The sequence below is a fragment of the Neophocaena asiaeorientalis genome, unplaced genomic scaffold, assembly GCF_003031525.2.
Source record: "Neophocaena asiaeorientalis asiaeorientalis breed wild unplaced genomic scaffold, Neophocaena_asiaeorientalis_V1.1 scaffold307, whole genome shotgun sequence".
Taxonomy (NCBI): Eukaryota; Metazoa; Chordata; class Mammalia; order Artiodactyla; family Phocoenidae; genus Neophocaena; species Neophocaena asiaeorientalis.
Genome location: NW_020171817.1, coordinates 2,402,138 through 2,414,890, shown reverse-complemented (window position 1 = coordinate 2,414,890; position 12,753 = coordinate 2,402,138). Strand labels below are relative to the sequence as shown.

At 48.2% G+C, this 12,753-nt stretch overlaps 1 protein-coding gene across 1 annotated transcript in view; it reads left to right on the top strand.

Annotated features, from left to right (window-relative positions):
* The window catches only part of CDYL (chromodomain Y like), a 143,570-nt gene that overhangs the window by 64,249 nt on the left and 66,568 nt on the right, over positions 1 to 12,753 (top strand). The window contains exon 2 of the mRNA XM_024738628.1: positions 11,459 to 12,125. Within this exon, the coding sequence (XP_024594396.1) occupies positions 11,459 to 12,125 (667 nt within the window). The remainder of the gene's footprint in view (positions 1 to 11,458; positions 12,126 to 12,753) is intronic.

Genomic DNA, 12,753 nt, shown 5'->3' with positions numbered 1-12,753 from the left:
GCCTGTCTCCTGTTCCTCTCGCACGCCAGGCTCACCCCTGCCCTCTGGGTTTGGATCAGCCGTGCGCTCTGGCTGGACGTCCTTCTGGGTGTCCTTGCTCAGCTCCTGACCAAGCTCTCTGCCGTCACCCTGTCCTCTTCCTGGGGTTTTTCTCTTCTTAGCAGTTACATATATTTAATGTATTTCACATTTATTAATTTGTCTGACTCCTTTCACCTGAGTATAACTTCCAAAATGGAGGAAAGCAATACTGTGCTTGTTTCTTCCTATAACCTCAGAAAAAGCAGAAGCCTGACGTGTCACAGGGACTTGGTCCGTATTGGTGGAGCTGGTGAGTGTGCTTAGAACTGGGTTTTAGCATCCATCTGCTTCAGAGGGATTCTCAGGGTGCATCTTAAGAGACCCTGAGGGTCTCGATCAGAGCGTCCTACCTGGCAGATCTCCGAGCTGGTTCGTCAGACTTGGAGTCTGCACATACTGACACACTTAGCACTTCCATGGCCGTCTCCATGTCGCCGGGGCTCTGTGTAGAAATCGCATTTGGCAGTGCCTCTCCGCCCTAAGCGTTCTCCCCAAGATGGCATCTGGAGGAAACAGAGAGGGGCCCTTTCCCACAAAGACTACTCTGCACCCCTGCTCGGGCTCCCACTGCCCCTAAGGTTCCTGTTTCCATGGAAGAAATGGGTTCCCGTTCCGCCTCTGCGCTGCCCCCTAGCGTCCCTCCGTGGAGTTGGGACAGATGACGGTGGAGGATCACCTTCGTGGCCTCAATCCCGCATCTCCACGCAGGAGCTGAGATTTGATTTTCTGGCCAAAAGCAATTGTATCCTGGCTCCTAAATGATTTGTTTGCCATCGGTCTGAGTCTGGGCATTTGCGTGGGCTGTAGAACAGCCGCATTTCACCCCAGAGTGGGTGTTATTCCCCTGGTGGATGTACTCATTCCTGTTCGCAGAGCTCTTGGGGGGTTTTCCACACAAAGGTACTCTCTCCGTGAGTCAGCTTGTCATTCATGAGAAAGATTCTTCTCATCAAACGGCATCGGTGAAGTCTGTCACAAACGTCACTTTACTGAGTCCTTCGTGTGCGCCTGGTATGGTACATTCTTATTTAACTCAATTTTGGCGTGTCTTGGTATTTAGGTTTGGCTTTCTTTGTGGAACATTGAGGTTTAAAAGTGAATACTTTGGCCAAGTTTTTATAATTGTAGATAATATGGAACCTTGCCTGTAGGACCGTAGCTTCTAACTTTGCTATTTTGTTATGAAAATAGAGCTAAAAAGAAAATTCTCAAAGTCAGAAATCCTAGTTTATTCTGTTCTCACTTCCTGAACAATTCCATCTTTGTCTCCATCCATTTAATAAAGCCAGACAGTAAAGCATTCTGACTCAGAACAGGAATTTATTATTTCTTCAAGCTCTCTATTTGGCATTTTTGGTTTGTGTTGTCAATGAAAAGTAACAAATGCTTTTTTCTATTTTGAGGTATCTAAAGAAAAATATAGTTGTTATGAAATATGTTTTTATAGTTTTTCAGTTGTAGCAGCTGTGCAGGAAAAGTTCTGATTCACCCTTGTTTATACAATACACATACATAGATTTGACTGTTTGTGATCTGTCTGTCAAGTATGCAAGAAGCGAGTGGTTTCATTGGTACCAGATACCATCCTACTCTTATTCAGAACGAAATGCCAGAAATGTGACTTACTGGTAAAATTTCTAAGCGCCTTTTACCCTTTAAACAACTTGAATCCATTTTTACTTGTTTAAGTCATGTAAGAGAAAGTGGATGGATAGGGTGAGTGTTGGGACTTTTAGCAAACAGGATCCATTTAATGTGTATGCATATAGAATTTCTGATCACATATTGAGAAGGGAGGCAGTAACAATATATACAGTCTCCCTACCTTCCTGCATATATACCGAGAGGCATATCACCGCTCGAGTATCTGGCGGTCTCATGGAAGGAGGAAACGGGAATAACGATGGTGCCGTTCTGTGCATTTTTCATGGGGCAGATGGAAATCCACATTTGCTGATAACCTAAATCATAACATTTCTCTTTCGTTTTTGGTTAGAAAGTTCACTTCGCGTTTAACACTTTGGAAAACATGGCCATTGAAAATCTTTATCCTTTCATTTTACCAGCCTGCTTCAAGAATAAATTGATGAACATACAATAGGGCAGAATTCAGTCACTACTGAAGGTATTCAGAACTGATACTCTGTGCCTATGGTTACGCGTGTGAGGGGGAGCGAGGCTCTGAGCAGTGGAGCGGGTGCCTTCTCCAGGCTCCTGGATTTCTCCGCACCTGCTCTCCATTTGCACCTGCCACCGTCTTTGAGCATCCACTCGGTTATTTCCTTGAGTTTATTCCTCAGCTGAATTCTCGAATACAGAGTAAGAGTGTTTTAAACCTTTCGATGTTCTTTGTTGAATCGCTCTCCATAACATAACACAGCTCCCACCTTCAGTAGTCAGGCTGTTTGCTCATCCTCGTGAGCCTTCCAGATGGAAAGTGGTGTCTCCCTTTGGTGAGTTAAACCTTATTCATGGGGTGGTGGTGGCTTGTACTTTCTATCATGAATAGCTTACTCACAGTTCTTGCCCTGCTCTATTGTACCTTTAAAAGAGGTTTTAATGCGGTAAGACGAGTAGCCTCTTGGTCCATACTTTCCACAGCTTGTCAGCTTTACTTTGTGGTGGTCCTGTTTTTACATTTATCACACGTTCTCCGTGTTTCCATTCCAGCCCACCTCGCTCGGCTTTGGCACTCGGCTCCCCAGCACTGTGGCCAGGGGAACCGGTGGGTCGTGTGCTGCAGGGAGCTCGGCCCTCGGGGAGGACGCAGGTCTCTGAGGACCCAGCTCCGGTTTAGATGTCATCTGCCGGGAGCATCTCTTCATCCCCTGGTTCATTCCAGCCTCAGAGCTGCTTAGGAGTTTTTCTGTTGAGTTTGCTGAGTGAGGTGTGACTTACATACAGAAAGTGCATAGATGTTAAGTGTGCGGTAGTTTTGACAAATGTGTACACTGCTGTAACTAGCATCTTGACAGAGATGGAGCATTTTCACCACTTCAGTCTCCTTGTGCCCACCCCATCCACAGACTCCCCGCGCTGATTGCTCACCACAGGTTGGTTTTGCCTCTGGTGGGCCCTCCAGCAAGTGGAGTCACGTAGTGTGCGGGTCTGTGTCTCGTTTCACTGACTCAGCGCCATGATGGGACGTTCACTCGTGTGGCAGGGGTCAGTCCTGGTGCCGTCTTATTGTGGGCAGCAGTTCAGGGCGTGGGTATACTTCATCTTGTTCATCTGCTTTCCTGTTGATGGACACCTGGGCCGACTCAGTCTCTGACCGTTAGGATAAAGCTGCCGTGAACATTCTCGTACAGGTCTTTCTGTGGACGTTTGTTCCCGGTTCTCTTGGGTAAATACCTAGGAGTGGAATTGCTGAGGTAGGTGTACGTTTAAGGAACTGTCACACAATTTTCCATACTCGCCAGTGTTGACCTGAAGCAAATAGACGGCCAGGTTTTCTCCAGCAGAGATGGGTTTATTCGGGATCAGCAGAGAATTGCAATTCAGGGTCTCATACGAAGCAACCATGTGCAAGTCCCCCCACGGCAAGGGAAGGAGACGCTTTTATAGAGGGGACAGGGGAGGGGGCGGGCTTAGTAAACAGAGCCTGACTTTTCATTGGCTGAGTCCTGGCAGGAAAGAACGGGAGTCTTTCTTCTTCCTGTTGGGCTTGGCTGTTGTCACAGGGGTGAGAGCTCCCCCTGCTGGTCTTCTATTTAATTGGGGTTTCTGTTCAGTAATGTTTTACACCAGCATGTATGAGAGTTCCACTAGTCCTGCATCCTCGTCAGCATTTACTCTTGTTGTCTGAATTTTAGCCATTATAGTAAGTCTTAAAGTTAGGTAATATAAGCCCTCCAACTTCGTGCTTCTCTTTCAATGTTGTTTTGGCTATTCTAGATTCTTAACTTTGACATACAAAACCTTAGAGTTAATTTGTCAATTTATAAAAAAGAGCTTTGGGATTTTTGATTGGGATTCTGTGGCATCTATGTATCAATTTAGGAAGAATTGACAACTAAATAAAACTGAGCGCCGACTTATAAACATGGTGTTTCCTTCGGTTTATAGGTATTCTTTAATTTCTCTCAGCCATGTTTTGTCATTTTCAGCATAGATGTTTTAGACGTTTTGCTTAAATTTATTGCTAATATTTTGCTTTTTGATTATACTGTAAATGGAGATTAAAAATTTTTCATTTTAATTATTTAATACTACTATTAATCCTGTGACTTTACTGAACTTGCTTATTTTTCCTAGTAGTTATTGTAGCTTCCTTTATTTCTGAGTTTTTAAAATCAAGAATAAATATTGACTTTTCCTCAACATTTTTTAATTATGGAAAATTTTAAACATCTAAGTCGAAAGGATTTTACAGTGAGCATTCATAGGCCCCCTGTAGATTCTTCCATTTGTCATCCTGCCATCCATCCATCCATCCATCCATCTCGCTTGTTGACACAGTTTATAGTAAGCGCCCACACCAGGACACTTCCCCCTAGTAAACTTCATTTAGCATGCAGTTCATTAGCTTGAATTCCATGTTTGTTTATACATCATTTGTTAATGATGTAACATTTTCTAACGATGCACTGCACAGGTCTTAAGTACTATACAGGTTGCCAACCTTAACAAAAGCATGTACCTTTGCAACCCAAAGGCTTATTGAGCTAGAAAGTTTACTGATGCCCCTCCCAGTTAATTCCCTACCAACCTTTGCTTTTGGGTTTTCTTTCAATAATAGTTCGGGTTGGGGTTTTTTTTTTTTTTTTTTTTTTTGCTTGTTCAAGAATTTCCATTTAAATAGAATCATACAACGAGTAGTCTTTTGAGTAGGGCTTTTTCATTCAGTGTGATGTTTTGAGACTCACCCATGTGTTTGTATGTATCACCAGTTGACTTCTTGTTGAGATTACTATATGTACGTACTACAGTTTGTCCAGTCGCTTTTCTAGTTTGGATCCATGATGAACAGAGTTGCTGTAGATAGTTCTGTACAGGTCTGTTTGTAGATGTGTGTCTTCATTCCTTTTGGGTAAGTAATGAGGTTGGAATTGCTACATCATAGTATAGCTTTCTGTTTCGTTTTATGAAATGCTGTCAGACCTCTTACCAAAATGGCTGTACCATTTGAAGATCCTACCAGCACTGCGTGAATATGCCAGTCGTACATCGCTGGTGTGTTTTCATTTTAGCCATTCTAATGGGTAGGTAGTAGTATCTCATTGTGTATTTAGTTTGCATTTCCTTATGAGCAATGATGTTCATCACTTTTTAATGTGTGTACTGGACATTTGTCTATCTTCTTTTGGGAATGTATGCTTAAATCCTTTGCCCGCTTTTAAATTACATTTTGGTCCTTTCATTATTGAATTCTAGGAATTCTTTATCCGTCTTAGGGACCAGTCCTTGAAGATATTTTTTATGGGTATTATCTCCCAATCTGTGGCGTGTTTATACATTTTCTCGACATTGTTTTTTGATGAAGTCTCATTTATTAATTTTCTTTCTTTCATGGTTATTGCTTTTTGTGACCTAAAGAACCTTTGCCTGCCCCGAAGTCACAAAGATGATGTCCTGTGTTTTGCTGTGGAAGCTTCATATAAAAACTTTTATAATTGGGCCTAAAATACACCGTGAATTAATTTCTGTGTGTAAAGGTTGGGGTAAGCATTATGGTTCACTTTTTTTACGTGTGGATAGCCAGCATTCCAGCAGTATTTGTTGAAAAGGCAAGTGGATTGCTTTGGAAGCCTTTGTCACCAAAAATCACTCACTCACTCAATCACGTGGCCAGTTTAAGTGAGGGTCTACTTCTGGGCTCGCTGTCTCCTCTATTCCATTGATCCCCTTGTTCGTCCTGTGTAAGTACCACACTGTTGGGAGTCTCTTGGTTCTTGGGAGAGGGTCTTGAAGTACGGCTCTATGAGTCTTCCAGTCAGTTCTTCTTCGGGATTGCTCTGGGTTGCTCTTCAGGTTTGTTGCCTTTCCACGTAAACGCTCAGATCTCGGCAGTTTCCACATAAAATCGTGCTGGGATTATTATTGGGATTGTCTCGTATCTATAGATACATTTGGGAAATTCTCATTTTTAACAGTATTTACTCTGAGTTCGTGAACATCGTTTTTCCCTTTAAGTTTTATCATGTATAACTGACACACAGCACCATGTAAGTGTAGGGTGTACAGTGTAGTGACTGGACTTAACATATGTTGCCAGATGATCACCGTGACGAGTTTGGTTCACGTCCATCATCTCAAACGATTAAAAGAGAAAAAGAGACAGAAGTGTTTTTTTCCTTGTGATGAGAACTTTTAGGGTCTGCTTTCTTAGCAACTTCACGTATACCATAGAGCAGCGTTAACTACAGTTGCCATGCTGTACATCGCCGGAACTTATTTATTTTATAACTGGAAGTCTGTGCCCTTTGATCACCTTCATCCAGTTGCTCCTTCTCCCTCCCCCCGCTCCCCCGCCTTGAACATCTTTCAGGGCTGTCCCAGGATGTTTGTTTAGAAGACAGCCATGGTTTCTCCTGCCAGAGGTCGGGGCAGGCGTGCTCACGGCCCATCATAAAAGACTGGCTTCCTGTCCTGTAACATCACCCATTGTGTGCGTGGGCCTCACCTGGCCGTCTGTGTCATCCTGTGGGGACTGGAGCGAGGACATGCTGGTCCTCTGGCTGCTGCAGCTGCTGAGGAACGGAGTCCTCTGTCTGCGATCAGGGGTCTTGCCTTTGCCACATCTATGAAACAGTGCAGACTCGCGTGGTAGCTTGCAGACGGGGTGAAATCACAGACACGTCACGGTTCTTGAGTTTCGCTTAGGATGATGGGAAACTGACAAGGATGTGGTTTTCTCAGAGGAGAGGATGAAAGCCTCACGGGTCGCTTGGTGAGATACGAGGAAAATCCGTGGAGATCAATGGCTCGCTGTGTTGACCAGCTCGTGGGCCTGGCAGTAAATGGTTCCCCGCTTTCGTGGCCTGACGACGGGGAGAAATGGAGATGGTTACAGACTGCCTGCTCACCACGCGGTCCTGTGTGGACTCAGCTGCCAGACATGGCCCCCTTGGTGGCCGACTCTTCTCTGGGCAGGAGGATGTGCTCAGCAGTTTGGTGGCACGTGGCCCGGAGTTTCTCAGGGTGAAAGGAGGAAGGTCACAACCCCCGTGGGCAGGAGGCAGGCAGGTTGTTAGGACCTTGAGTGGTTCCCTTGGGAGATGAGTGGGGACTTGGTGCAGCAGGATAGGTGGCTCTAGCACTGACTGTCATGCCGACCTCGGGTCCAGTGGGAGGCGGCAGTAAAAGGCCCAGTGTTTTTGCAGTGGAGGCGGTCTGGGCTGCTCCCCAACGCTGGCACCAAGTGTTGCTTTCCCTGGTAGCACAGCAGGAGGCTGCCCAGGCTTTGAAGGGGTTGGGCGTTATTTTGGCGGCTCCCCTTCTGTGGGGCCTTCCTGTCTGTGATCTCCTCCCCACCCACTCCTGACTCCACCATCTGGCCCCTGAAGCCTCTAAGACTGTGCTTTCTGGGACTTCCCTGGCCGTCCAGTGGTTAGGACCCTGAGCCCTCACTGCCAGGGGCACAGGTTTGAGCCCTGTTGGGGGAACTAAGATCCTGCATGCCTTGCGGTGCAGCCAAAAAAAAAAAGAGTGAGACTGTGCTTTCTGCCGAGTTCTGGGGATGTACGAGCCATTGGGGTCCCTTGTTTCAAGGGTCCAATCCCCTCGGTTCTGTGGGCTTTTGGTTTCCTTCCAATGTCGTCAGATAGTCATGTGTATATTCCTCTCTTTCTTCCAGTGGAACAATGTATCTGCCTGTGTTTTCAATAGTTAACAACTGTTCTTAGTAGTTAAGGCAACCTTTCTTGTTCTTAATAGTTAACACACCTTTCACGTGACTGGTGAAACACCTGTCTTCCTCATCTGTTGCTTCAAAGGTCCACCAGAATTCTTTGACATAAGCAGGGTTTTTTTTTTTTTTCTGCGGTACGCGGGCCTCTCACTGCTGTGGCCTCTCCCGTTGCGGAGCACAGGCTCCGGACGCGCAGGCTCAGCGGCCATGGCTCACAGGCCCAGCCACTCCGCGGCATGTGGGATCTTCCCGGACCGGGGCACGAACCCGCGTCCCCCGCATCGGCAGGCGGACTCTCAACCACTGCGTCATCAGGGAAGCCCGAGCAGGGTTTTATGTATCATGGTGATGCTCTGTTGTTCCAGGTTACCCAGGGATTGGTGTACGACTGAAACCTGAGAAAAGCCTTCAGCCTTGCTTCTGGTTGCAAAGTTATCCTGGAAGCCCACTGTTCTGGGAGGGATCACAGCAAGTATTAGCCACCAGCGGGGCCGCTGGCACGGTTACTGATGATGGTGCCGCTTTGGTCTTCTTGTAAGCGGATGTTTGCGTGCCTGATTTCTCAGGCTGCAGCAATAGCAGAGTTGCGTTCTTCCTTCTTTACTGAGCTCTTAAACCACGGTGGGTTTCTCCGTGGGTTTTTGTTCATAGGTTAGTGAACCTTCGTCCGTGCTCTTCTTTCTGTCTTGTGCAACCCCCAGGCCATCCCAGCACCTTCCTGGGCTCCGAGATTGTGGCATGTTCCAAGGTCAGTGGAGTGCGTTGGGTGTTCAGAATGACCCTTTTTGATTAATTTTACTGCTCTGGAAACCATCAGAGGACTTGGCTGTGTTCAGGAAAGCCTGGTTTTACTTCTTTCACGTTTGGGGTGTTTTAGATTGAGTTTTAGAAGGAAATCCTAAGAAAAAGAACTTTTGTCTGTAATTCTGTGCTTTTATGAAGAATTTGTTTTTTAAAATTCTTTACATCGAGATTCTGTAACTAGAAGTGGATACCCACGTATACTTTAAGAGACAGTTTGTCGGTACTAGTTTTCAGAACCAGTTACGGGGCGGCTCTCAAGAGGAAGGGACTGAAAACCCAAAGAAAGATCTCTTCATACGTTGTCTTGTGATCAGGTCTTCCTCCCTCATCACAGAAGAGCTCTGGAAATCCCTTGAGGCTTATATCCCAGTAAAATCATGTTGAATCCGGGTGATGTGCCTTTTTGTGGGAGATTAATTTAGCTACTCAGACTTGGGATGAACAGGACTTTAACGCTTTCAAAGGAGGGAGGACATTTGTCCTTGAAGGAGGGGTGTCCCAGCTTGGTGTGAAGTTGGTGTTAGGGGCCTGAACCTCCCACGCTGTGTGTCCCATGCCCGGTGTGGCTCTCGTAGACCCGCCACTTCGTGTTTGTGCCCCGTGTCGGCCACACGTGTTGTCAGCTTACAGCCACATCCCCGCGAGTTAGAGTAGCACGTGCGCCCCGAGTGCCCACTGCTCCTTCCCCGTCTACTGTGGGGTTGTGAGCTGGGACCTGCAGGCCAGCTGGAAGAATGGTTTCCACAGGTTTTAAATAGTTGAAGAAAATCACAAGTTCCCTATTTTAGGACACGTGAAAATGACAAAACCCTCACTTCAGCGTGTGTAAGTAGTCTCCGTGGCGCCTGTGGCTGCTCTCATGCCCAGTGGTGCAGTGGCGTGGTCGGGCCCCACGTGGCCCCTTCCAAGCCCCGGTCTCCTGTGCGTGCCTCGTCCCCGCTCCTCTCAGTGTCCAAGCGGAGTGTGGCCGCCGAGTGCACACGTGGTACAGCCCGTGGGGGGCCGGCCTGCAGGGCCGCCAGCCGTTCACGGGGGTCAGGGGAGGAGACCTGTCCTCCCTGACCAGAGCCCTGTGCAGCTTGAAGGAAACAGGCGAAAGGAAGATGGGCCGCCCTGGTCCAGCCTCCCTCATGCTGCTGGGGTGGAAGTTGATTTAGAAAGAAGCTAAGTATTAAACAGCGTTGTTAGCTGTTAAGAGAGAATCTCTTTACCGCTTGTATCTAAAACTTTTAAGTTATTTCTGCCATGAAATTGATTGGCGTGGAATTTTCCAGAAACGTGTTTTAAATGGAAATACTCACACCCTTAAACGCAGCTCTTCACAAGCAGAGGAATGGGAGGAAATCACTTTGAAAGCTCCCCGCGCTGCAGCCTGGGCCACGAGGGCCCACCTTGCAGGCCTGACACCGCTGTGACGCGGGGTCTGCCTGGCGTGAGACCCGCCTTCTGCTGAAACCTGGCTTTCCTTCCCCTAATCCTTGTCGCCCAGAGGCAGTCACGTGCGTTTCACTTTAGGCTCTTCTGTAGTTCAGGGCTTTCGTTCTCTACACCCCAGGTAGGTATACTGGCGAGTTTGGGGGGTATTTCGACACTAGGGCAGATGCTGGGGTGTAGGGTGTTCCGCACTCCCGTCCAGCGTCTGCAGCTGTACTCGGCTTCTGCTACTTTGGCATGTTAGGGAACTAGGTGCACCATTGTGTCAGCTGGCCTAACCTGTAGCTTTGCCAGAAGTTTGCTGAAGACCCTGATAACGGCCTAGAAGACCCTGTCTCCTTAGTTAAAGAGCTGCCTGCCATGTGGCCCAGGCCTCTGCGTACGAGGTACGAGGTACCTGCTGCCACCGGGGAAACAGGCTGGTGGTTTCTGTGTTGACTGGAGAGGTAGCCACAGGTTGTATTTCCCCAATAACTTGAGGGACATTTTGTGAAACAGGTTCGTTCCCACGAGTCATAGACGCTCTCCCATCTACACTTAGGATGTCAATTAAGGCAGTGGAATTTGTCACGGTAATAACAGTACGTTTCATGCCAAGGTTGTGTAAATTCATAAATTTGATACGGGTTGTGTTGATCATCAGATTCAAAAACTGACAGCATCTTCCTTTAAAGATGTTGGGTCACACTAGTTAAAACCAAGTTTTAAAGGTACATGACCTGACCATTCTACACCATTTTATTACCAATAAAGCGTTAAGTCCTCTGCTGACCTTTTTCATTTTAACCGAGTGCTTCTAAGTGATGCTGTCAGTACCGACCCTGTTTCCTCGGTGCGTGGGCCGGTGCCACCCTCAGGGCTCGGCCTGGACCACAGCCGTGCTGTTTCTTGGGCGCCTGCTGTTGGTAACAGGATGACCAGGCAGAAGGCTGGAGATGCCCAGCACTGTGGTCCAGTTGTGACCGTGAAAACCAGCTCAGGTGGTCGGCGTTCAGTATAAAAAATAGAAGGAGAGCCCCTCTTGAATCACAAAAAAATAAGCTACCTAACACGCCCATATATTCTGAGCATAAACTTTAAGCATTTTGTTTGACTTAATTTCAAGGAAATCGCTAAAACCCCGAATGATCTGTTACTGTTCTGTTTTCAGACCGTTCGGCTCGGGAAGAGGCGATCGCGTGCACCACCTGTTGCGGTTTTTATTATTTTCGATGATCCATTATTATTACGCCTGCACCTTATTTTTCAGATAGTGCATTTATACTTTTCTCTTTTCCCCTATAACAGGTTGAAAGAATCGTTGACAAAAGGAAGAACAAAAAAGGGAAGACGGAGTATTTGGTCCGGTGGAAGGGCTACGACAGCGAGGACGACACCTGGGAACCGGAGCAGCACCTGGTAAACTGCGAGGAGTACATCCACGACTTCAACAGGCGCCACACCGAGAAGCAGCGCGAGGGCCCCTTCACCAGGGCCAACCGGGCCTCCCCGAACAACGCTAGGAAGCAGATTTCCAGGTCCACCAACAGCAGCTTTTCCAAGGCCTCTCCTAAATCGCTAGTGGTCGGCAAAGAGCACGAGCCCAAGGCCAGCCCGCTGTTCGCCGCCAGCCAGAAGTTCAGGAAGAACCCAGCCCCGTCGCTCTCGAACCGGAAGAACATGGACCTGGCCAAGTCAGGTATAAAGATCCTCGTGCCCAAGAGCCCCATCAAGAGCAGGACCGCGGTGGACGGCTTTCAGAGCGAGAGCCCCGAGAAACTGGACCCCGTCGAGCAGGGGCAGGAGGACACGGTGGCGCCGGAGGTGGCGGCCGAGAAGCCGGTCGGAGCCCTGCTGGGCCCCGGAGCCGAGCGGGCGCGGATGGGGAGCCGGCCCCGGATACACCCGCTGGTGCCGCAGGTGTCCGGCCCCGTGACCGCGGCCATGGCCACGGGGCTGGCCGTGAACGGGAAAGGTGAGTGATGGTCTTGGAGGGGCGTGGGGTCCCTGCCCCGGAGGGCAGTCTGGTGTGGGCCCGGGGGCTCCTGCGGGCTCCGCTTCTGACAGATGTCTGTCTGCGGGAACCCTGGAGCAGCTTCGCCAGCCCCCGCTTTCTTTCCTTGAAGCCTTTGACAGTGACGTCTGAAGTCAGCACTGGCTGTCTCTGTTTCATTGGCCGTCCGCAGACTGGACCACCACGTTGACTTGATTTAAACAGTGTCCCACTCTGAGTAGGTGATGGCTGGGTTTTTTGTTCGGTTGGTTGGTTGGTGGGTTTTTTACAGCTAGTTTCTACCTTTATGCATCTCTTAGGCACCGGGTCTCATGTTAGGAATCCATCTGAATTCTCTAAGTGTGACCGGTATTGATGAGAAGTCATGGTTCTTGTTGTGCTAACCCATCTAAGTAACCGGAAGTGCCTTTCAAGAAGGATATTGATGACCTAAGAGCCTTCGGGACCTCGATTGGTCTAAGACAGTCCGCTGTTCGGGTCCCTTTTTCAGAGCGGGAGGCCGTTCAACGTGGGTGCTCTTTTCTGTTCTGCTTCTACCCTGTTCCTGACCCGGACGCTGCAGCTAGGGTGGTCATCCTGTGGCCTCCCC